Source organism: Pseudorasbora parva, chromosome 14, assembly GCF_024679245.1.
Source record: "Pseudorasbora parva isolate DD20220531a chromosome 14, ASM2467924v1, whole genome shotgun sequence".
NCBI classification, from domain to species: Eukaryota; Metazoa; Chordata; class Actinopteri; order Cypriniformes; family Gobionidae; genus Pseudorasbora; species Pseudorasbora parva.
In genome coordinates, this window is record NC_090185.1 from 39,049,279 (window position 1) to 39,075,864 (window position 26,586).

Here is a 26,586-nt window from a genome sequence, read left to right on the forward strand (position 1 = left end):
TCATGATTTATCACAAAAAAATATATGTATGTGGTTCAGATACAATATTATTTTGAGTTTATATTTATTAAACCGATTTCCTTTATTGTATTAACTCAAATTTTTAATTTCGATGAACGCAACATTTTAAGGCAACCAGGTTACTTACTTTTTAAAGTTAAATAATAAACAATATTTTTTACAGTTCAGGCAAAAATCACAAGTCTGATTTCTTAGTAGAGTAATAACGCCTCGTTCAAGTCTTTGTTGAGATAACACACCCAACATATGATCAGCCTTACGAATTGATTTAATAAACTCCCCATAATATTAATTATCACACAGTCTACATTGATTTAATTGGGTAATCTGCAATTTTATTTCTGATACACCGACTCATGCAAAATTCAGCTCAGTAATGATTAGAGTGGAAAAGAGTTGACTTCCCCTAAATGCACGAACATGGCATTTTTCCAGCAAGGCCCAGACTACCTTTCCTTGCAAAAAAATATATGCAGTAGCACTAATTTTTACAGCCGGAATTGCCCCATTTCTGCTGAAGCGAGATTTTGCGCCACAGTCCGCAGTCGTTCCAGGAATTCAAACCTCATAAGGTTTCAGCAGAAGCTTATGCTAAGCTTGTTAGTGTTTCTGATGCCACGTGTGATAGCGCCACAGAATTACCATAAATCAGCAGAATTAACTATGATCTTCAACGGCATGTTTAAAACTGGCCAACACAAGTTTGCAATATGCTGCACAGAATATTATGATAACAAACCATTCTAAATGCCCATAATCTGCTTATGTCCGGGGTTCATATATATTCCGAATTAGCACTTTTCCCCATCCCACACATGTTCCCGCACAACCACAAGAGACGGGAACATGCACATTTGATATAAAAACAAGTTTTTAGATGGCACAGTTTTAATGTCGACACAGATGCGATAACACGTAATGTAATATGTTTCTGCAGGGGTTGAATTTGGAGGCGGTAAAGGGGGAGCGCGACTAATGATACAAAGGACGGCCAGCATTTCATCAGATCTGAATCCTAATGTCACTTTAACTCAGAGCAAATGAATCTGTGCCGTAATAAGAAGCTTCCAGAATTAAGTTGGGGTGGCAGAAAATTGCAAGCGGCTGGCACTTTTATCTTTGAATTTCACTTGTGCACAATCCCAAAAAAAAAAACCTTCATACATCATTTGGTTACATTCCATCAGTATGAGGAATAACATTGGGAAAATTGTATGCATGCTAATGATAAATAGAAATCCACCTGCTTTACGATAAAATGAGTTTAATTTCCCATGCCCAGTGCCGACTGGCCTTTCATAAATTACTTATGCACAGCTATTATTAAAATAGGGGGGAAGCAAATTAGAAAGTGTTCCTATCTCTGCACTGGATTTAGCCCAGCAACCGGAGTCAGCACTTTCTTCTCCTTCCAGTCTCGGAAATTCTGCTCTCTTGAGTTTTCCATCCTCGTTTCTGCGTTTTTCTATAGCGTCGTCGAGTCTGTGTTTGCCAAATTAACCCAAATCTTTTCTAGGGTACAAGTGTAATGCAATTCACTGACTTTTCTAAACCTGTACATTCAAAAAGCTTGAATACGTTGGAGGGCGTTGTGCAAAAAGTCAGCGCGTTTAGAAAAGCCTGTTTGGAAAAGCCAATCGTGTTGCATCATCGGTTATTGCCACAACAACACCACCGGAGAGCACGGCACAATATCTGCTCATTTGCATAATGATTTGTTGCAAGTGGATTTGCTTATTTTTTTAGTTTGATGGGACGCTTTTTTTGGACAGTAGTTTAAACTAAAACTTCTGAATGCACTTCTGAAACGTGTTGAGTAAATGAAGGCTTTGCTGATAAGAAAAATATGTCAACAAGAAAGTGTTTCCCGTCAATGTGATTTCACACAATTTTTCTTGATTTGATTTCAAAAACAGCCAGACTAACATGAATGTACCAACTCTTTTGGGTGTTTTTTAATGATTTTATAGCTTTTTTTCCACTTTTCACTCTTTATGAAATGCATGTTTTTCACATTGGCCACTATTATTGGCACCCTTTTTTTTATCCTCCTTTCCCCAAGATAACCGCTCGGAGTCTTCTCCTGTAATGCCTGATGTGTTTGGAGATCAGAGATCATTCCCCCATACCGAATCTCTCCAGATCCTTCAGATTAGCAGCTCTTCTCTTCCGTTCATCACTCGTTCTCTACAGGGTTCAGATCAGGGACTGGGGCGGCAATGGCAGTTTTGGATCATTGTCCTGATGGAAGGTCCATTATAATATTTCTAGCAGAGGCCGTCAGGTTTAGATGTTTAATCTGTTGGTATTTGCTCGAATGCATGATGTGTCTAAACAAGATGTCCAGGACCTCCAGCAAAAAAATAGGCCCACAACATTACAGATCCAGCTGTATTTTTAACCGTGGGCATGGGGGACTTTTTTTTTTTATCCCATCTGTAGTGTTTTCTGCCAATAAGCTCGTTTTACTGTCATTTGAGCACAGAAGCCGTCTGAACTGAATATGTTGGAGTTTATTTCTGGATGAGCATGGATGATTTCTCTTGAAACCCTCCCAAACAACATGTGGTGATTTATCAGGATTGTTTGATTCTTTTTTTAAAGTTTCTTAGCCCAAGACTCACTGATCTCTGTGGTTCTCCATCTGTGACCCTTGAAGAGTCTTTGTCCACTCAAACTCTCCTCCTCTTGTACATTAGGATGATATAGACAGACACACGTCCTCTTTCAGGCAGATCAGAACATCTTTAGTTGGTTGAACTTCTTAATTATTGCCCTGATGGTGGAAACTTTGTGAAGATCAACAAAATGCTTCCTCATATTTATACTCCTGTGGAACCGGAAGTCATAGCTGGGCACCCTGGTGTACTACATTTTGTATTAAATATGAATGGGAATATACTTCAGAGATATAGATTGTGGTACCAATTCTTTTAAAATATTTTTACATAATATGTTACATATTATGTAATATTAACAGTAGCCCTATCAAGACAAAATAGTCAGCCATTTTATTTTAAAATGCTGTCAAAATATAATTTTCTGTCATTTTCAATATATATATTCAATCATTTGAGATGTGGGAACAGAATGAACTAATGTCATGTAGCCTAATGTTTACGTCTTGTAGCTCAACTCTTAGTCTGCAATGTCTAGCCACATTGACTTCCACTCTCAGTACACATCATTCAAATGATTTACTTGATTTTTCAATCTGGTGGACAAGATGAAATTATTATGCTGACCAATCAGTTATGTAAGAAATAACTAACAAAAACATAAACCCACAACGGATGGATGAGATTTGGTTCTCTAAAGTTTGGCAAAGCAAACTGATTCCTTCTTGCTATATTTATATCTAATGCATTCCTTTGTCCGGCCTTTACGTTCTAATCATCCAAACTTAAGGCACAGGATTTTACTCTCATTTCCCCTTCGAACATGAAGTCATGCTCCAGGAACTCGGCGGGAACTTCCTTTAGTCTAACCAGAAGACGTCTTTTCCCCGTTTCAGCTTGAATTGAAAGCCTCTTCATAGTCAGCATGTTCCTCAGTCTGATTATCCCTTCAGAGAATAGATTCATACAAACCAAATTTCTCCTCTGAAAGGGCCGTCCAGTTCTCCATCACTGAGTGGCAGAGAGGATGATGGGTAATTCCTGGACAGAAAATCTGCCATTTCATCAAACGCAGTCATGTCTGTCCAAGGCCAGCACCATTATTACCACTCAAGGACTGGCGGACCTTTAGTGCCACACACTTTCTGCTGCTTTAATCACTATACACACCCTACTTGAAAATATCGGCCCCAAAAAGCATTAAGTCATGTTTACAATTACATGACCTATGATAAAAATAATACTAATAAAAAACATTTCAAGAAAGATACTTTCTCTGCATTAATGAAATGAAGTACACTTTCAAGAACACCCTCAAGTGCACTTTTAAAAATCAGTTTACATTAAATGTATCGCACTAATTAATGTTCATGTGCGCAAATATGTTACATGCAAGTTTCAGTTACACTTTATGTTTAAGGTGTCTTTGTTACGGTGTAATTATATATTTAAAGACTAAGTAATATCAAGTAACAACAACAAGCACTGACTATAGGGTTATGGTTAGTTGCATGTAATTATGTATAATTTACTCTTATTACTAAGGTAAGTACATGTAATGTGTAACAAAGACACTGTCAAATAAAATGTCAGCCAAGTTTCAATTAAATTTTTTTTTTATATATATTTTAGTTTACTATTAATGCTTGTACATTCGGCAGGACCTTCAACCAGGCTTCTGCTTCTGAACCACACACACACACACACACACACACACACACACACACACACACACACACACACACACACACACACACACACACACACACACACACACACACACACACACACACACACACACACACACACACACACACACATTATATGCCATTATATGACTTTCGTAATGCACATTAGTATTAATTCATTCAACTTTTCATTTTAATCTAAAATGAACACTGTATTGCATCTTGAACTTAATAGATTGTGCTAAATTTAATGCAAGACTGTTATAATAATATTATTAGAGGGCAAAAGCCCATCATAGAGGAAGCCCAGTGTTACACTGCCCTCTGATGGACTGCACACTGCATTTGAATTCATATTTCATGTGTACAGTGGCATTAACAAACTTAAACAGTAATCCAATAAATATTTCATAATAATATTTACAGCACTGTCTTTAAATTACATCTTTAACAGTATTTTTGCCCAGTTCACGCAGTACTTGTCCCCTTCAACTTGTCTGTATAAAACTTTAATAATGCTTTTTTATTCACAATATGAGTGAACATGGGATGAGCATTAACTCATTATTGATGTGTTTCTGATATCAAAACCAAAGAAAATTACAGCAGGTTCTGTTTCTTCTGTTTTATTAGTGACATTTTACAGTGTTTGTAATGATGTTCAAATCCTTTAAAATCCAATAAGAAAAAAAGACTCACTGGCTGTTTGTGCTCATTTTCCCTCTAAAACTACACCAGTTCCTTCCTCCAGGAAAGGCTTTAAACAGCAGCACAGACCTCAGTAAGTATAAGTGTGCATTTGAATAAATCTGTGCTTTTATTCGTTAGTATTTAATACATTTCATTGCCTTTTAAAAATGTACATAATTCATTAAAGCCAATATTGCAATAAGAATATTTTTTGAAAGTCTGCAGGCCACAGACACACGAAGCCAGAGCTTTTCCCTATTTTCCTCAAGAAATGTCTGCGTCCACACGAGAGCACTGAAATGACTCTAAGCGATGTAGTTTACACGCCAGGCCAGTGTGTGGTGCTGTAATTATGCCGCAGAAATACACCAAAAAACGGAGAAGACTTGGTTAAAAGCGGTACAGCAACAGTTGGAAGTGAGGCAAAATCCCAATAAAATGAATACATTTGCTACTAAGCAGATTGTGTTTTATTAACACCTACACCAACCCTACCCTTACAATAATTCAGATACAGTAATTAAATAACTCAATACTGATGGGCGCATGCTCGGTGCCCGTAGTCGTATCACTTTCTAGTCTTTCCCGTGCAGGACGTGGTGCGAGGTCATCAACGGTTCATAAAATATACGGATTGGCTGAACAAACAAAAACGCAAGGGTCGTTTTTAAAATGTTAACACTCTGGGACCCAGTTTTAAAACAAGTACCAGTTTCCAAACCGCTGATCCGTCTGGACAAAACGCTGATACTACAGCTAAACGTGTCTCTGTGAGGACAGCCCTAAAACCTGAATTTGGCTCAGTTGATCTTTAGTTGAACCCCATTCCTCGTCTCCAAAGGGCGGATAATACCGTTAAAGTGCCCTGTCATGGCATCTGAAATGTTCCCATTTTTGTTTCGGGAGTCTCCAACAACAGGTTTACATGCATGCAAGGTCAAAAGAGCAGTCTCATATGCGTTTATTGTTTAATCTTATTTGCTCAATGACTCGCAAAGGATTCACTCAAGGATACATTTTTCCAAACCTCTCCTTTGTGTGCCTCTAATCTTCGGTGACACATGGCCGAGTCAGTTGTGATTGGAAACACAATGCCATCACCATTACTGGATTACGGCTGATCAAGTGTTGAATGTTTTATAGTGTATCAACAGCATTTGGCATCCATTTTGTCTTACCAATTCAAGCCAGAGTCCGACGAGGAAAAACGTCCAGGGCTGCTGATGAACAGGAAAGTCAATGGAAAACACGGCTGGAGCGGGATCTTTCTCAATGCTAAGTGTCAAGTAAGGGATAATGTCCACCCAGCCGGTTGTTATCGCAGATTATTACACGGCTCTGTGAAATACTTGATTCTGATTGGTCAATCGCGCATTCCAGCGGTATGTTATTTCCAGATAACACCCGCTCATCCGGGTACTGCGAGTTATCTTGACCGGCACTACTTCTGTGCTTAACGCTGGCGCCATCTTGTGGCTTAAACAGCCGTGGGTTACAATGAAAGACTTCAAGGCGGGTTTCCTTTATAACGTTTTTAATATAGATATTTTTCTTACACAAACGATTTGCATCAGAAGGCTCTATTAACCCATCGGAGTCGTGTGGAGCATGTTATTTGACGGACAGCTGCATTTTTTATGGACTTCAAACACAACTACAACTACTGCTGGGATTAACGTTAGCCTGGACTAGACTAAATATAACTCCGATATATTTTTTCTGAAAGAAGAATGTCATAAACACCTACGATAACTTGAGGGTGAGTAAATCATAGGCTTGGCTTCATTTTCGGGTGAACTAACCCTTTCAGCATTCATTTTCAACATTTAGCAGCAATAGATAAAGGCTTAAAGCAGGTTGGAACTGTTTTCCTTCGCGGAAGCTTTGCGTAAGAGCTAATAAAATATTTAATCTCGAGACAATATTGCAGAATAAACCCCTTCAGAGTGATGCTCCGCTTCGCGTCGGGGTCCTGATCACTCTGAAGGGGTTTATTCTGCGATAACAACCGGCTGGGTGGACATTATCCCGCTTATTACACGACTACTAGTCTCAGATAAATAATTATTAGACACAAAATATTGTCTTAAAATTGAATATTTTATTAGCTCTTCCGCAAAGAAAAACATTTCATACCTGCTTTAAGCCTTTATCTATTGCTGCTAAATGTAAAATGAATGCTGAAAGGGTTAGTTCACCCAAAAATGAAACCAAGCCTATGATTTACTCACCCTCAAGTTATCGTAGGTGTGTATGACATTCTTCTGTCAGACAAATACAATCAGTTATATTTAAAAAGTCCAGGCTAACGTTAATCCCAGCAGTAGTTGTAGTTGTGTTTGAAGTCCATAAAAAATGCAGCTGTCCGTCAAATAACGTGCTCCACACGGCTCCGATGGGTTAATAGAGCCTTCTGATTCCAATCGATGCGTTTGTGTAAGAAAAATATCCATATTAAAAACGTTATAAAGGAAACCTGCCTTGAAGTCTTCCATTGTAACCCACGGCTGTTTAACCCTTAAACACAGAAGTAGTACCGGTCACGATAACTCGTAGTACCCGGATGAGCGGGTGTTATCTGGAAATAACATACCGCTGGAATGCGCGATTGACCAATCAGAATCAAGTATTTCACAGAGCCGTGCAATGTAGTTTATGGCACTTCAGGCCGACTGAACATGGAGAACCGTAGTTCTGATTAATTGTGCTGTCTGTCGCCATTTGTTAGTTCAGTGTAAAGCGTCACAGACAAATTAGTTGCCAAATTTATTTTATTTAGGTGCACGTGTTGGAACTGTATAAAAATGCAAAGACGTCAAATGCAGAACATATGCTAATGTTTCATCGTAACTGCACAACGAAGCGGCTTGGGATTCGGTTTAAATTGACTCTCACTTTATAAACGGCACACTTTCAGAATTAAAACTTTGCAGGACACCTTCATTCACTTGAGCTAAGTTTACACACAACATCAAAGGAAACTTTAATATTCAGCCAAAAACCACACAATAGCATTTGGCCATTACATGTGTTTATTTGAACATTGACATTACACTGAAGGCATTTTATAATACTGAGGCATCATTCGCACAGCACATTTTGGCCATTGCTCTTCATTTTCACAGGCTGCTTCCCCCGAAGCAAATATATCTAACCTTAAATTATGAAAATAAACAGATTTGATCAACTTATCAATCTATCATACGGTCAAATCACTATAATCGAAGCTCAAACCAGCTAGTACTAGTGTTACTCGTACCACATCTGAGAGTTCGGTAAGAGAAATGGGACTTGAGCCCCAAAGAATGACTACTTCTGCTTTTTCTCCTTCTCAAATTTGTCGATTTGACTAAAAATGTCCAGCAAATTGGAAGGAAGCTCTTTTTTTAGGTTTCCGACGGAAGACCTACGTCCGTCGTCTTGATCGCGACCATTTCTCTCCGCTCGATCCGTCTTCTCATTCCTGCCTCGTGAGAAACATTCCTTAGAGTAGCGATCAGATTTGTGAGAATACTCGGATTGGGTCGAGGAGGAAGAATCCCTCCTGTTTCTGGCCCGTTCGGAGGTGTTGTGAGTCGCGTAAACCTCCCCGTTTCCATCAGGACCTCCGGGTCTAGACCCGTATTTGACGCTCTCTGGACTTCTGTCGATGGCCTCTTCTAACCTACCTCTGCTTTTGCCCCAGGACTGCTCTCCTTCGCTGAGGAGTTTGGTTATAGATTGTTTCTGGTTGATGTAGGAGGCGGAGGTGTTCGCAGGAGCGGGAAACCAGTCGTCCTCCGCCGTTTTATCGCTACACGACGACACTCGCCTCTTGTGTTTCTTACTGCCGCGAGACGAGCGTCGCCGTTTGTGTTTCCGCTTCTTCGATTTTTTACGGCTCGTCGAAGGGGAGTCGTCGCCTGTGGTTGAAGACGTATCTGAGGACGTCGTAGAGGAAGAGGTCGACCGCTTCCTTTTCTTCTTCATTCTACATGGAAGCAAACACCACACTGAAACTTGCATGGGACATCGACAGCGATTTAAAACAGTAAAGCACAAAAGAGTTCTTACCTTGTTTTGATGGAAGAATAATGTTCAGTGGTCACGTACACAATGCAAAGTTTTGAGAGTGACAAACCCTTTTTAAATCAGGGCTAGGCGATAGTTTAATAATGTTCATGCTTTGAGCTTTTGATACATGATGCAGCTAAATGACTTTAAAAAAAAAAAGGAAAACATTAACCTAAAATGAAACCAGTCATAGTAAAGGCAACGAGTCGACTCACGATATTTCAGCTGAACAAAATGTTAAAGTGCCCATTACGGGGTTATGAATTTTCCCTTTCACGAGGGTAACGTGGGTATGATGTTATTGATAGGTGACGCACGGATAGTTAAAATCGCTTATTTCTCTGGATTTAAACATTCTTGGAAACATTTGGGATAATAAAAATATAAGTCAACGAAATATATAAACACTGTGATTTTTGAATATTTTAATCTATTTTTTTTTTACATATTGTATGGTTAAAGGTTTAAATCAGAGGTGTTTAAAAAAAATCCTCATATTTGAGCTTAGAAAAACAGGATGGGATTGTAAAACTACTCTAGAGGACCCAATATACTTCAAGCGAAATTGAAGAACGAACTGATGTGACGCCATTTTGAACAAAATCAGGCTGTAACGAAGTTCAATTGGAAAACTTTTCCAGGAAACGCTGCGGGACTATAATTGGTACCATCATTGGTCCGTGGTGATTAATAACATAATAGGTGGGTGTGGCTCTGAGGCTCCGCCTACTTTCACATTTAAATCTTTTCTGGTTCATTTCTCCAGTTCAGGTGGTCAAGATTAGACGGCCGTGAGTGAAAATATGAATACACTGAAGAGCAGCTTTATAGCTGAAATTTAAATTGTACTTCTGATGAAACGAGATCCTTTTATGGTAAAGCTGCGTGACGAGACTTTAGTGGTGTCGAACAGCAGAGCTTGAGCAAACATCCACATCGCAATGATCAGATGCTTTCCTTATGCTTTATTAAAATGCTAGCTAGAGCTTAGATCGGGCCCCACCCCAAAAAAGAAGAAAAAAAATCAAGCCTGACTCCACCTGAGCCCGTGCACGTCGTGTCCGAGCCTGGCCCGACACATTAACCGTAATTATGAGCCCGATTTAAACACAACCATTTGTTAATATGGGGAATGGTTGTGCTAACGAGACCATTTTACAGGCTCACTCTAACGAGAACGAGTCTGTAAAGAGCAAAGCGAATAATCGGCTCAATGCCAGCGAGCTCCACTCATAAACTGCTCACCGGTAAAATGACATTCGCTCAAATCCCGCTCAGACATGACATTTATGTGTACTGCAGACTACTGTGCCTGCTGTAGCCATTAAACTTTGTATTTTGTTTCATATTTATGCTTAAATATTATAATTTTATTTTTAAATTTCATCTAGGCTATATATAAGATGCACAACATGTCGAAGACAGAGTGGGTCAGAATTTATTTTGAACACATCATTAAGTTTTGTTTTGTAAAAAGCCTTTCTTTAAAGTGAATTTAGTTTTGTATAAACTGCACCTTAATTTTAATCAATGTTTCATCAGCCAATTGTCTGGATTTAATAAGCAAATGCAGACAATAATCATGACATGAAGGTGCCAGAGCGATCACTTGTATTGCTCTTAAAGTCTCATAAATAAACCGAACTCAACAGGCTACTTAACTCACAGACATGAGAAATATGTGTATAGAAAGCTTGACATGTCTACTTTTAAATGAAACACATTAGAAATGAAAATAAACAGTTAAGCAATGCTTACTGTTCACACGAGCAGCTCATGACTGCCGTCTCAAGAGTGTTTCTGATCACTGCATGTGCTGGGAGGTTAACACACACACTTCAGATTAATCCTGACTTGTGCTACTTAGAACACATTTGTTTCTTAGTTGTAATATTAGTTCTTACTTTGGTTATATATATATATATATATATATATATATATATATATACACATTTTATTTCTGATTATGGCATAGCTTTCTGCCCACCCACTTAGGCTACGCAGACACACGCAGAGAACCTAAACTCTAATGCTGTCTGTTTTGTGAGTTTATTTTGTTATTGAGAGGAAAGCATGCAGCACATTTACATATTCATCTAACCGTCGCTCTCCGCAGAGTGGGCGGCATCGGATGCTCACTAACAGCAAACCACTGCGCATTTATTTCGAACTTCGTTTTAACCCTCGTCTAAGCGAAGAACCAAAGGAAAAACTAAACAAAAATAACTTTGTTGTGAGAATATCAGGGCCTTTTTGACATCATATCATAGTAAATCATCATAGTATTTAAAATGTTGCTTAAATTTAAATAGATAAAAAAAAACAAATATATTGTGAATATTCAAGTATATTGCCCAACTCTAATTTAAATGCTTTAACATTTTAAAATGATCAAAATGACGATCTGTCTATCCATTTCCCACAACTATAATGCTAAATATATTAACAGCCACATTAACACACGATTATATTATGTTATGTTTATATGCCCACTCTTTAAAGCAGCACTAGGTAACTTCTCAACCTTCATAATATATTTTTCAAGACTCTTGTGATGATACATCGACTTACAATAGGTTGAATGACACGTCTGCCATAGCCTGATGGGGTCTGTATCGTTTTTAATCGTACTTTTAAACTTCGGGTTTCGGGTAGTAACCCGAGAACAAAAAGAACTACAAAATTCGACTGCTTTACGGCATATACGTCACTTCCACCAACACCCACACTTCCTTAAATTCGGACGTGCGAGCCCAACTTTGTTGGATAATATAGTCATGTCTGAAGCAGCAGAGACAAATAAGAAAGAAAAGGTTTTGTTGGAGGAAAGCAATAAGAGGAAACAAGAAAGGTGATGGGATTAAAGGCAGGACGAGGATCAACATGTGACCAGCGTTTGCTCGTCGGCGTGAGCTGAAGGAGGCGTGCCCGACCGATGCTGTCCTGCTTGTTACGGTGATTACCTACCACTCAAACATTGAACTGAAGTATCATATAGATTCTGAAAAACCATAACCAATAGACTACTATAATGACGCTGGCTTGGAAACGTGAGTATCGTGATAATTTGGCGTTTGAAAAAAATAAAACCCATGAAATGATATTCATATGACATGCTGAAGCATACGCCACTGACTGTACCTGGGATAAAGACATTTCCCACGCGCCGCCAGAAGAACACCTGCATGTGAACTCCTCCTGCAGTGTTCAGGGGAACTGTTAGCGCTGCACCGACCCGCGGGACGCTTTTATGAAGTTATTTGGCCCGCCCCGCACCACTGTATATATTTTTACAACCCGCCCCGCACCCGCGACCATTACATAGACATACGGGGTCCGCGGGTTATGAGACGACCCGCGCATCACTAACTCAGGGCTATCAGGGTTATCCACAAATGCACGCGCGATGGCATCCCCTGTTGTAGGATGACAGATCTTACGACAGTAGTTGAGGACATTATTTTTTCCCAACTGTAGGGGGACCCCGAGAGCAAAAGTTACCCAGTGCTGCTTAAAAAGTAGAGTAGATTCTGATTGGTTGCCAAAGTTTTTATAATTCAGCCGCTGAAGGAAAAAAAAAACATCCTAAAAGTAATTCTAACAATATCGTCCCTCTGTGTTGTTAAAGTTATACTGTGGACTTTACTATTGGCTAACACTTTACAATAAGGCTTTATTAGTTAACACCTTTAGTTAACGTCAACTAAGAATGAACAATACTTCAAGCATTTATTGATCTTCGTTCATCTTAATTTCAACATTTACTAACACATTATTCATACCAATACTAATAAAACTTAATAGGTATGGTTATTGTCCTTGGTGTGAATTTCGGTAAATGAACTCCTGCATTGTGTACGTGACCATATATGTGCTTAACAGGAGTAAAGGCGTGAATAAATATGATGGTGTTGATGTTACCTTTTCTCTTCTTTTAGGATTTTACGCAATTTCTCTGCACTTGTCTCCCCGGTCTTAGTTCTTTCCTGCTCTTTGGCAGCTTCCTGTTCTTTCAATTTTAGCGATTTCTTTAAAGCAGTTCATTGACAGTATAAAATTTGAATAATTATCAGGAAATTTATCAAGCAAGTATGCGTGCAGCACAATGTGCAGTTTTCACACCAAAGCAAAGCATTCGGCGTCAGGATGTTAAGAAATGACAAAAAACGAGAAAACATTTTATATTTAGCCATGATCATAAGATTAATTTACCGTAGTAACAGGAACAATACAAACCAAAGGAGGAGGGGGGGGGAGTTATGTCCACATTGGGCATTTATGTCAACCCAGTGCAATCAGGGTTAAAGGTCCCATCAGTCAGGTTTCACAGGTCCAAGATCAGATAGACACATAAATAACAAAAATACTTCATCAGTACTTCAATACTCATCAGTTCACATAAACGTCATGCAAGTTTGATTTTGATAACGGAATAAAAGGAAATGCAGTGTCTTATCGCATGACATATATATGTACCTGAAATACTGAAGCTATTTGACTAATTCAATATTTGCAGTGACAGCCAATCACACATCAGGATTCCTACACATCTCCATTTCAAAATCCCACACTTTTCCAAACTCTGAAGATTATCAGCTTTACACTTGGTATATTGCAGTCTAGAGGTCGACCGATAGTGGATTTTACCGATACCGATAGCTAGGTTGGCCCACGTTTGCCGATAACCGATTAATCGACCGATAGTTTTTAAAAAGACACTAGATTCAAATAATAGTAATAATAAAAACAGTGCTAAACTTTGTTACAAGAAATAAAAAAACAGTACTGAACTATGAAAATATTCTAAATTGCATATGCAAATATGAATATATTAAAATAACAAGTTCTAACAGAAAAAAATCTACAGAAAATAATAAATTAAAATATTACAAATAAATGTTTCTTTAGCTATAACCTAGAAACATGTAAGTGAATGTCAGGTAACAGACCGCAAGTCCCATTTGTTAACAAGGATTTATTAGCTTATTTAGCTAGCTTACATGAATGATATGCAATATACATTTTACACCGTATAATAATAGTTGAGCAATTCAATTGTATCTTAATCATTCATGTTAGTTCATAGTGCATAAAAAAGGTTAACAAATAAAACTAACAATGAATAATACTTCTACAGCATTTATTAACCTTACTTAATGTTACAAATGGAAAATTGGATATAATTTATTATAATGGATTACTGTATTATATTAAGTGTTATTTCAAATAAATCCAAAGTTAGCTTTTTTTAGAACACGACGGTTTTCTTATCAAAATAACAATATGTATTGAAATCAAATGTGTTTCTGATGTGTTTATATTTCTGTCAGATGCATGACCAATCAGTCTGGTTTCTTACATCACTAGTGGTTACAGCGCTTTAACTGCCTGAGGTAAATGTTACTGCTAAAGCTAGCATTTCCTCTCAGCCTCGACGACAAAGTAAAGTACATACATACTGCTGTTCTTTCTCTGCTAAAGCATCTAGTCACCAAAAAAAAATTACCTTATAATGATGTGTTCTGTATTCATACCGTTTCCCTTTCTGTGTTTTAAACGCACGTCAGATGTGTCAGGGCGCTCAGTGAAGCACGCAGCCTCACGTGTCCTCAGGTGTTAATGTAAAGAGTGATAGTTTTTTATTTGGCCTCTAGAGGCTCCTCTCGTGCTATATAATGCCAGCAGACCCTTCTCAGAGCTCTCGTAGGCTACTGTGTAATGACAGCAGCCTTCTCAGCCGCTCCCGCAATGGAAAAACTATCGGTATTGATTTTTGACGATAACCGATTGTTCCACCAATCAGCTATCGGTGCCGATTAATCGACAAATCCGATGAATCGGTCGACCTCTATTGCAGTCATCTGTAAAGAATGTTTTTTTGTGTGTGCTATTTTCTCAGTGGCAACATACAAAGCCCCTAAAAATAAACAAAAATATACAAACTTTTTCATGCTTTCAAGAAACTTTTCATTTTTTTTTCTATTTCATATATATATACACACACACATACATACGTATATATACACATAGCATACAGGATTCTTTTGTTTTGTGTAGTTTTATATCATATTTAAATTTCTGTAACCCATTTAATTTGTGTGTCGCTGCCATCTTACTATAGAGAAAACGAGAGCACGATGCACAATAATTGATGGAGATCTATTTGATCAAAAATTGGCTTTCCTTAGGATAGCCCCTCTAATATCAAGGCCTAATGTCCAGTTTAACACATCCTGTTTGCAATTTGCCTTTTCGTTAGGGCAGTACATCATATTTCCAGAACTTAGGTCTGCTTTAACAAAGCGTGGTGGCAGAGTAACCACGACACGAAATGGGCAGATGGCACAATAGCTGGCTCTGTGTGCATTGTCCTATACTCCAAGTTAAATGTTTCCTCGCGTGCATACGAAAGTCTGTATATTTTTTATTTTTTGCAAAGGTCCTTTTAGATGCTCTATAACGCGGTAAGAATACTGCGTAGGAACCCTGATGCATTTAGTGACAGGCAGGTTCATCCAGCTCACCTGGATGCGTATCTGAAGTTTCTCCAGAGCGTCTGCTGCCTCCTGAAACGTGTCATCTAACACCATGGCTCTTTTGTAAAGACCCTCAGCGGTCACCAACTTTTCTTCCTCTTCAAGTCTATGCAGAAAAGATCAGATCACCGTCAAAACATCTTTGGAAGAGTTCAATGCATTGTAACATTATTATAAAATCCATATTAATGCAGTGAGTCTTCCAAGCTACACTGTCTATTTTGATATTTGGCTTATTAAACATTTATGGTAAGTATCAAAAATTACTTAACGAGTGTTTCTGTTAATTAGTGGCTGGTATGTTGTTTTGTTAGCTTCAAGGGCATTAATATTCATTTGTTAAAAATATTAAAGACCTCGATGTACTTCAAGTGAAGTTGAAGAGCGTACATGTGACGTCATTTGAACAAAATCAGGTCAAAAACAAAGTCCGAAACAGCTTGCCAAAGCAAACTTTCCAAAAGTTCACACTAGCTGGTAAACACCTTTCGATTTCCCATTGGCCCGTGGTGATGATGTAATAGGTGGGTGTGGCTCTGAGGCTCCGCCCTCTTTGACATCCCACCCTCTTTGAAATCCTTTCCTCCGCGTTTGTGAGTGAAAAACACTGGATTATAGCACATTATTGTAGAAAATTGTCCCTGCAGCTACATTCGCATACTAGTTAGTATGAAAATAGAATTAGTATGTCCCAAATCGTAGTATGTCCCAAAAGATTATTCAAAAGATACCCGGATGCTTTACTATTTCAGGTCAGATATGAAGTGCGGATCGATGGGCACTTTAACGGCTGTAATTACCCACAACCCACTGCGAGTTGGACGAGGATTCGATTAGAACTACAAACACCGATAACAAGTGTTAAAAAACTACAAACATGACGGGTGTTCGAGTCCGACGGTTAAGTAGAGAGGTTTAGATAAAGGGGTTTGAGTGACCAACTATCAGTATTTAACCTGACAAAAATATATTTATTCAGTGTTGTCCACATTATATTTCACCTGCAGCAGCATTGTGAACTTTTGTAATGACACGTTTGGCCATTAACTTAAAGGGTTAGTTCACCCAAAAATGAAATGTCATTAACTCCTCCCCCTAATGTCGTTCATCTTCACACACAGTTTAAGATATTTTATATTTAGTCCGAGAGCGTATGCATCGAAAATACATTTTGGTCCAAAAATAACAAAAACTACTACTTTATTCAGCATTGTCTTCCTCAAATAAAGATTCGAACGGTTATGAATCAGCGTATTGATTCAGGATTCGGATCGCCAATGTCACGTGATTTCAGCAGTTTGACACGCGAATCATGAATCGACTCACTGATTCATAACCGTTTGAATCTTTATTTGAGGAACCCGGAAGAGAAGACAATGCTGAATAAAGTTTGTCTTCATTGTCTTCTCATCCGCGTTTGTTTTCAATCCTAAAAACGGTATGATTCAGCGTATTGATTCATGATTCGGATCGTGTGTCAAACTGCTGAAATCACGTGAAATTGGCGATCCGAATCATTGATCAATCCGCTGATTCATAACCGTTTGAATCTTTATTTGAGGATTGAAAACAAACCAAGGAAGAGAAGACAATGCTGAATAAAGTCGTAGTTTTTGTTATTTTTGGACCCAAATGTATTTCTGATGCTTCAAGAGACTCTAATGAACCCACTGATGTCTCATATGGACTACTGTGATGATGTTTTTATTCCCTTTCTGGACATGGACAGTATAGTGTGCATACGCTCTTGGACTAAATATAAAATATCTTAAACTGTGTTTGAATATGAACGGAGGTCTTACGCCTGTTTCACACCGGAAGCGTGAGCAGCGCTTCAGCGTAACTACACCGTGACTGCAGCTGCAGACGGCGAGAGCATTCACACTGGAAGCGTTGGTGCAGCGTCACAGCAGCGGCTCCCACAATAAAAGAGCCAATAGCTGTCGGAGTATTACATACTAAACTAAAATAAATTATATCATATTTTCTGGCTAGCTTACTTTACTTTTTATAATACATTCACCCAAACTGAATAATTAAAACAAGTTTAAATGGGTAAATCTTCTACAGAGGATTTTTATTCTTCGATTTCTTTTCTGACATACTCCAGTTATTATTGTTAAAACACACCACACGTGCTTCTTAGGAATTTTTTGTGTGAAATCATAATTATTTTGTCCTTTAAAAGTGTTCTTTCACTTTAATTGAGCGTCAGCAGTGCAGCAAAAATAGGCTCGCCGCCGAAACCCCCGCTTCACTGTGCTGCTCACGCGACGTTCCTGCTTGCTCACACGCTACTCCTGCTCCTGGTGTGAATGCACTCATTGATTAACATGGGCGGCGGAAAAAATACACGCTGCTCACGCGCCGCTCACGCTTGCGGTGTGAAACAGCCGTTACGAGTGTCGAACGACATAAGGGAGAGGAGTTAATGAAAGAAATTTCATTTTTGGGTGAACTAACCCTTTAATGCAAAATAATATTTAAACTGCAAACACACGAGGAGAGTCTCTGCATTAAAGACCCATGAATGGCAGATCAACGAGCGGCTACATTTCTCTCCGATACGGCAGGAGATTAAACTGAATGAGGAGGATTTGAACTGTGTGATGATTGACAGGGCAGTTAAACGGTGACGGGATGCACGTAACTAAGCAACAGAGTCCGTTAAAGATGACGAAGTAGTCCCAAAGCTTGCATACTCTTCTGCTACACACTCAAAAGTACGTACCATTTCGACGAAAACAAAAAACGAGTACATAGTACAAGGAAGCGATTTGGGACACAGAATAGGTGTAATTGTAAAAGCAATACTACAATTTTTTATTGTGTAATGCTATAAAGCTACATTAAAGGCTCTATGTCTGCAATTTCATTGCAAGGTTTATTATACAACAGATGGAATGAACGAGCATCTCCGGTACTTGCAGACGTTAACAGTGAAAACAAAAACAAACGTGACACCTGTGCGGGAAATATTCTGAATAGACGTTCACCTTCTAGAGCATGTCGTCTTTTGTTTGGAACAATAATGAAACCGGTGTAATCGCTTTAATTGTGTTGGGCATGTAAATGCGGTAAAAGTTACGCCTTAGACAGGTGGGATCTTGTCTGAGGTGAATCACCTGCCTCTCAGGGAAGGAATGCATGGAGATCCTACGGGTCAATGAACAATTCAATACATTTATGTGACGTCTCGAGGGCATAAAATAAATGTGGTTATATGCCTGACAGCATAGTCTTAAAGGGTTAGTTCACCCAAAAATGAAATTTCTTTCATTAACTCCTCTCCCTAATGTCACTCCACACCCGTAAGACCTCCGTTCATCTTCACACACAGTTTAAGATATTTTATATTTAGTCCGAGAGCGTATGCAAGTGTATGCACACTATACTGTCCATGTCCAGAAAGGGAATAAAAACATCATCACAGTAGTCCATATGAGACATCAGTGGGTTAATTAGAGTCTCTTGAAGCATCCAAAATACATTTGGGTCCAAAAATAACAAAAACTACGACTTTATTCAGCATTGTCTTCTCTTCTGGGTTTGTTTTCAATCCTCAAATAAAGATTCAAACGGTTATGAATCAGCGAATTGATCGCCAATGTCACGTGATTTCAGCAGTTTGACACGCGATCCGAATCAGGAATCAATACGCTGATTCATAACCGTTATAAACTTTATTTTAGGATTGAAAACAAGCCCGTAAGAGAAGACAATGCTGAATAAAGTCGTAGTTTTTGTTATTAGTTTGCACCTGGCCAGCGTCATCAGCGTCCGACGGAAAATATCTGTGTGTGAAGATGAACGGAGGTCTTACGGGTGTGGAATGACATTAGGGGGAGGAGATAATGACAGACATTTCATTTTTGGGTGAACTAACCCCTTAAAGCGATAATTAATGTAACAGTTTGTGATGACATACTGTCCTCCTCTTTCCACTAGCGTCTGGCAGAGGTATTTTTTAGCATTCCTGTGCGTAGGACAGCTCTCCAACGCCAGTTCAAAGTCATCGATGGCTTTTATCAAGCTTCCTTTGGTTGCATATCTACAATAAAATAAAAACAGCTTTAGTATATATGTCACACGAGCCACAATAACAGCAAAAATGACATGAAAATATAGTGATGTGACTTACAGAGCTCCACGTGCCACGAGCGCCTCCACATTGTTGGTGTCGATCTCTAAGGCCTTGTTGTACTCATTCATCGCGTCTACGTGGCGACCCGACTTGAAATGGTCAACACCAGTTTTAACACTATAATGATTTGAAGAAAAGATACGGTCAGCATTTGTTTACTCAGTGAAATATGTAGTAAATGGGTAAATGACAAATAAGAGAAAAACCTTTTAAAAAGTCTTAGAAAATACTATTTGTATTCATGTTCGTTTCCAACTTTCATAGGATTTTCAAGAAACATTAACCCAGAAACACAACTCTAAAAAGTCATGTGGTGTAACCATCAAGTAAAAAAGCAATAACATACTGAGCACACATCTCATTTCAAAATGGTAACACTTTAAAATAAGGTTTCATTAGTTAAACTAACAATGAGCAATAATTAAACAGCATTTATAAGACTTTGTTAATGTCATCATTCACAAATATATATATTTTTTAAATTAAAAGTTATAATTGTTAATATTAGTTAATGAACTGGTAAGTAACATGAACAAACTATTTTTTTTAGCTGACCAAATGATGTAAATGTTGTAACAAATGTGTTTCTCACTGTTAGTTACATACATTAACTAATCTTATTACACGGCTCTGTGAAATACTTGATTCTGATTGGTCAATCGCGCATTCCAGCGGTATGTTATTTCCAGATAACACCCGCTCATCCGGGTACTACGAGTTATCTTGACCGGCACTACTTCTGTGCTTAACGCTGGCGCCATCTTGTGGCTTAAACAGCCGTGGGTTACAATGAAAGACTTCAAGGCAGGTTTCCTTTATAACGTTTTTAATATAGATATTTTTCTTACACAAACGCATCGATTCGAATCAGAAGGCTCTATTAACCCATCGGAGCCGTGTGGAGCACGTTATTTGACGGACAGCTGCATTTTTTATGGGCTTCAAACACAACTACAACTACTGCTGGGATTAACGTTAGCCTGGACTTTTTAAATATAACTCAGATTGTATTTGTCTGCTTTGCGTAAGAGCTAATAAAATATTTAATCTCAAGACAATATTTTGTGTCTAATAATTATTTATCTGAGACTAGTAGCCGTGTAATAAGCGGGATAATGTCCACCCAGCCGGTTGTTATCGCAGAATAAACCCCTTCAGAGTGATGCTCCGCTTCGCGTCGGGGTCCTGATCACTCTGTCGGGGTTTATTCTGCGATAACAACCGGCTGGGTCGACATCATCCCTTACTTATAACATATAACTGCCCAAACGGACGAGGCACGTGCGAATTCAGTGAAGGCTTGCGCTACGGAGCCAAACGAAAGTAGGCTATAAACAAGGATTAATGGGTTAAGAAGACAGAAAAGACTGTACATTCGTGAGATAGACGTATGCGTATTACTTCGAGTTTGTCAGAGATAAGGACAAGAAGAACAATAGTCAAATGCAGCCTTTTCTAAAACCGACAGAACTATTGATATCACGACATAGCACTAGCTATGTAAGAGGGAAAAAACATCTTGCAATGACGTTTGTGTGTTGTGAACCTCTTGAATTCAAATAAAATAAAATAATGGCTAATAAGAAAAGAACAAATGTGAAGCTTGTCATGGCTTTACAGTTTATGCAGTTCTGTTGTATCTAATATGAATAAACCCACGCTGTTCCCAGATATTGCCAGATAATCACTTCTCTACCATACCTTTAACAAACTTTGATTGTTTTTGATTCTGTGTCATCCTTTCTTGCATTGTCTTGAGTCTTAATATTGTTAGTAGCCTGGAAAGCCCACAGCCATTAAGCTTCATCATATCGCCTTCTACTGGATGTAAAATGCTCTGTAGTCGCCTACATTTCGTCATTTTAGATTGCATAGTTCTACTTCTGTAGTTATTTTGGTGAAAGTAACTCAAAAGTAATACAGGAGTAATGTAACGCATTACAATTCAGAGACAGTACTATTGTAATGTAAAGAATTACTTTTAAATAACAGTCACAAGTAATCTATAATGTATTACAGGTTGGAAGAAATTGCACGACACTGGCCGTGGGTAAAAAAAAGAAACAAAGAAAAAAAGTGGTTTGATTTCCAACCTCATTCGAACGATTTCGACACTCCAGCACATACTTATCTGTATTTTGTTGTAAATTTAAAAGTAATGCATTAAATTTCCAAGTTTGTGAAAAAACAAGTTTGGATTGATCTGTTTTTAGAGTTTACACCAATTTTTTTTTTTTTTTTAATTTAATAAGATAAGTCAAGAATGCAACGGGTATGATTCAATTTACAGCACTTCTCTTTCATTTCTACAGCACCTGAAAACAGTCAGGGATTGAATTTCATTTAGAGTTGTGTGACGGTCTTTATCCCTATTCGGACGGTAATTGTCTCAAGAGGATGTCTGTTAAAATACATTTGCAGTCACCTCAGTGATAAACTCGTACATTTGGATGGCGATTTATTCCCGGTGGAAGAGCGAGTTTAGTGATCCTGCGCACCTGGGAACACTGCTCACATGCTCAGGCGAATGACTGTCATACGCTTGGAATAATAAGAATAAAATCATATTTAATTTAATAATACAAAATTATTAATTATTCAAATCTCCTGCTTAAAATGTTTACGTGTTTTTCTTCTCTTTTGAGCGGTGATGAAAGATTATTCTCATAAATACTTTCCATTATTTCAGTAATAAAAGTGTAGGCTTTGGATCTTTAAAATGCATCCATATTACAGCGAAGCGCAACGATACGGTGGTCAAAAAGGATATAATTCATTTTGAAGCGATCTCTTCTTGAAAACTCAGAGATGTGGATTCGGACGGCAATTAAATCACCACACGACTTTGGTGTTTGTCTAAAAACAGGAGGTAATTCGGTCTGGGAAAAACACTGATGTTCTGGATTCAGACGGCAATAAAATCACAGACTAGCCGCTGTAAATGATGAAGATCCCTTACGACCCCACGAGAAACAACTACCGTCCAAATAGGGATAATGACGTTAAGGCTGTAATGTGATTGGTTATCAAGGCGCATGTGAGCAAGTTAGCCGTTACGCTTTCTCCAATGGTAAAGCAATAGACTCTCATATCTCCCAATAATAAAACTTCAAGAGCCAGGCTCTCCTCTAACACATTGCGTAGTACTGGCAGTTTTACTGGCACTGTAAACCCTAACGCTCAAAATAACGAATCAGTTTGAGTAGAGCCAACTCAAATTAAACAAATGAGTTCAATCAAATTAAATTTTATGAGCATTGATAACTTTTTCTTTTGAGTTCTAAAAACTGACACATTTTAAGTAATCTGAATTGTTTCATTGTTTTGAGTTATGAACTTGTTTTTTTTAATTTAGACAAACTTAAATTGAACTGAAACTGGGCTGGGATTTCCATTTCCCAGCATGCTTTGCCATGCCACTCAAAGGTGTGCCAGATTAGTGTGAAGGTGGAGATTTAGTCGTGTTTAATGTTTTGTTATGCTAGTTCAGAAGAGTTTCTATCATGTTGGGTTTGGGTTTCCATCATGTGACGAGTGGAGCGAGAGCTCAGTTTGAGAGCAGATTAATGTGAAAGGTATTATATTGTGGTCCACATTCAGCAAGTGCTATGCTATGCTAATGCTACCAAAGCATTGTGTAACCAATTAGCAAGGTGGCATTTATTGAATTAGCTAGTTAAAGCTAGTCAAGTTTCCACTACTAAAAATTTAGATTACATATTTTTAAGTTAAATACACATGACGTTCAGAGCAATTAAAATAAAATAAAAATCAGCAAGTTCTGTTTACTTAAACTTTACGTCTTAACTTTAGGGCTGGGTTTCTATTCAGATTTCAAGAATCGATTCGATTCCGATTCTCAAGATCTTGAATCGATTATCATTATTTAATTCGATCCGATCCGATCTTCGAGATTTAGATAAGTGTTTTTGAAGAAAGCATTTTTTTCCAGCTGTTACCTGAATTACAAGACTGTAGATAACATTGATACTATTATTATAGACATTCAATTGCAAATTAATGGAGTATTGATGGTTGTAAAGAACAATCCCCCTTCCAGAGCTGTGCTGTCGCACGCCGTCATGACAACGCAGCCATCACAACTTCCTTGGCAGTAAGAGCGCGCTGCAGTGAGAACGGCTGTGTTCTTCAGCACGGTGACGGCGGTATAACGTTAGGCCGTGTGTCCACCAAAGCGTTTTTAGCCAGCTGAAAACTCCTCACTGGGAGCGCTTGAGAGCGTTTTGGCAGGCAGCGTTTTTTTCCCTCAGTTGAGACTTGCTTGTTGTTATGATACGGAAAATCCGCGGAGGTCATTTTAATTTCACAGGTAGTTTATTCCTGTATTGATTCTATATAAAATGGCAGATACAATGTAAAGTATTTGCTCTGGCATTTGTTTTAAATCATTTTGTTTCGTTATTATTGCTTGTTGTACATCTGATGACGACACGCAGAATGTGGCGGTTGGTCTGTGTTGTATTTATCCCGCCCCTCCTCCACTGTGATTGGACGGCTGGGTGAAGAGTGACAGTGATGAGCGCTGCGTTTTACTCAAAGTTGAACATGCTTCAACTCTCGGCGACTAGTAAAAAACGCTGAGCGCTCAGCGCGTGAGTGTGAAATACTCGCTCAGCGCCTCGGTGCGCTCCAGGCGTTCTGAAAACCCGGCGCTCTCTTTGAAAACGCCAGCCAGTATTCTCTGTCCGTGCCGTTTCTGGAGTTTTCAAAGCTGCCATGTTCGTTGTGTTAATGTCCTTCCACCTCGCGCGCATGCATGAATTCAATGACGAGGCAAATTAAAATTCAATGTAGGCCTATTACGAGTTACGGATCGATCTTTAGAAAGTAATATGAAAATTGATTCAGAATTGGTGAATCGATTTTTTCAACACAGCCCTATTTATCTTTAAAAATGTGAGGCAACTGATTACGTACATTTTTTTGAGTTTTGCTAACTTGGGTTTAAAAATATGGGTTTACAGTTTGCAATACGAAGCGTTTTTTACATTGGGATGTTGTCTTATGACCATTGTATCGACTTAAAGGGTTACTTCAGTGATTATCAAATGGCTCTGTATCAGTAGAAACCCAGGAGTATATTCAAATGATTGCGCTCCCCCCTCATATCCCCCTGAGACAAGAGATTTATGCATTTTATTTCTGGAAAAATTAATCTGATGACGCAAATATCGTCAGTTTGCGTCAGAGTATTTTTTGGCCAGAGGCTAAAGACTACAGCCAGCAGAGGAGCTATTTCCACATGTTTTCAACCCACACATTGGTTCTTTTCTCAGTCTAGAAAGCACCAAATTCAAAAATAATTTCACATTTCTACTACAATAATGACCCAGTTTAAATACAGATTCATCTTCCCAGCGCTGAAGCACCCCTTTAATAAATATCACATTTACTGGACTACTTTCCATCAACCCTAGCCTGTATTTTTTGACCATCGCTTTGGATTGATTGTTTCAATAAACTTCTGCAAGTTTGTTGCATAAGTAATCAGATTACATAACTCAAGTTACTTGTAAAGCGATGATGATGATAAATGTAAGACTTTTCTTCATTTTGATATCTGTAAAGTTTAACCCCTGGCAAAACATTTGAACTGCATTTTTAAATAATAATAATAATAGACAGATATTGTGTTCATTTAATGGGATATATATATATATATATAGAGATATATAGATATATATATATATATATATATATATATATAGAGAGAGAGAGAGAGAGAGAGAGAGATATAGATATAGATATATAGATATATATATATATATAAACTCAGCAAAAAAAGAAACGTCCCTTTTTCAGGACTGTGTATTTCAACAATAATGTGGTAAAAATCCAAATAACTTTACAGATTTTCATTGTAAAGGGTTTAAACAATGTTTTCCATGCATGTTCAATTAACCATAATCAATTAATTAACATGCACCTGTGGAATGGTCGTTAAGACCTTAACAGCTTACAGAGAGTAGGCATTTAGGGTCACAGTTCTAAAAACGCAGGACACTAAAGAGACTTGTCTACTGACTGTGAAAAACACCCAAAGAAAGATGCCCAGGGTCCCTGCTCATCTGCGTGAACGTGCATTAGGCATGCTGCAGGGAGGCATGAGGACTGCTGATGTGGCTAGGGCAATAAATTGCCATGTCCGCACTGTGAGACGCCTAAGACAGCGCTACAGGGAGACCGGAAGGACAGCTGATCATCCTCGCAGTGGAAGACCATGTGTAACAACACCTGCACAGGATCGGTACATCCGAATATCACACCTGCGTGACAGGTACAGGATGGCCACAACAACTGCCCGAGTCACACCAGGAACACACAATCCCTCCATCAGTGCTCAGACTGTCCTTAATAGGCTGAGAGAGGCTGGACTGACGGCTTGTAGGCCTGTTGTAAGGCAGGTCCTTACCAGACATCACCAGCAACAACGCCGCCTATGGGCACAAACCCACCTTCGCTGGACCAGACAGGAGTGGCAAAAAGTGCTCTTCACTGATGAGTCACGGTTTTGTCTCACCAGGGGTGATGGACGGATTCGTGTTTATCGTCGAAGGAATGAGCGTTACACCGAGGCCTGTACTCTGGAGCGGGATCGATTTGGAGGTGGGGGGTCCGTCATGGTCTGGGGCGGTATATCACATCACCATCGGACTGAGCTTGTTATCATTGCAGGCAATCTCAATGCCTTGCGGTACAGGGAAGACATCCTCCTCCCTCATGTGGTACCCTTTATGCATGCTCATCCGGACATGATCCTCCAGCAGGACAATGCCACCAGCCATACTGCTCATTCTGTGCATGAGTTTCTGCAT

At 38.6% G+C, this 26,586-nt stretch overlaps 1 protein-coding gene across 2 annotated transcripts in view; it reads right to left on the reverse strand.

Moving 5' to 3' along the window:
* Positions 1-8,022: 8,022 nt before the first annotated feature.
* The window catches only part of ttc14 (tetratricopeptide repeat domain 14), a 28,683-nt gene continuing 10,119 nt past the window's right edge, over positions 8,023-26,586 (reverse strand). Inside the window, exons 8-12 of one of the 2 annotated variants that reach the window (XM_067416394.1) lie at positions 19,748-19,867; positions 19,535-19,657; positions 15,595-15,712; positions 12,992-13,098; positions 8,023-8,987 (exon numbers count right to left, since the gene is read on the reverse strand). In XM_067416394.1, coding sequence (XP_067272495.1) covers positions 8,327-8,987; positions 12,992-13,098; positions 15,595-15,712; positions 19,535-19,657; positions 19,748-19,867 — 1,129 coding nt within the window. In that variant the 3' untranslated portion in view covers positions 8,023-8,326. The remainder of the gene's footprint in view (positions 8,988-12,991; positions 13,099-15,594; positions 15,713-19,534; positions 19,658-19,747; positions 19,868-26,586) is intronic. The other variant, XM_067416395.1, reaches the window with a different exon arrangement.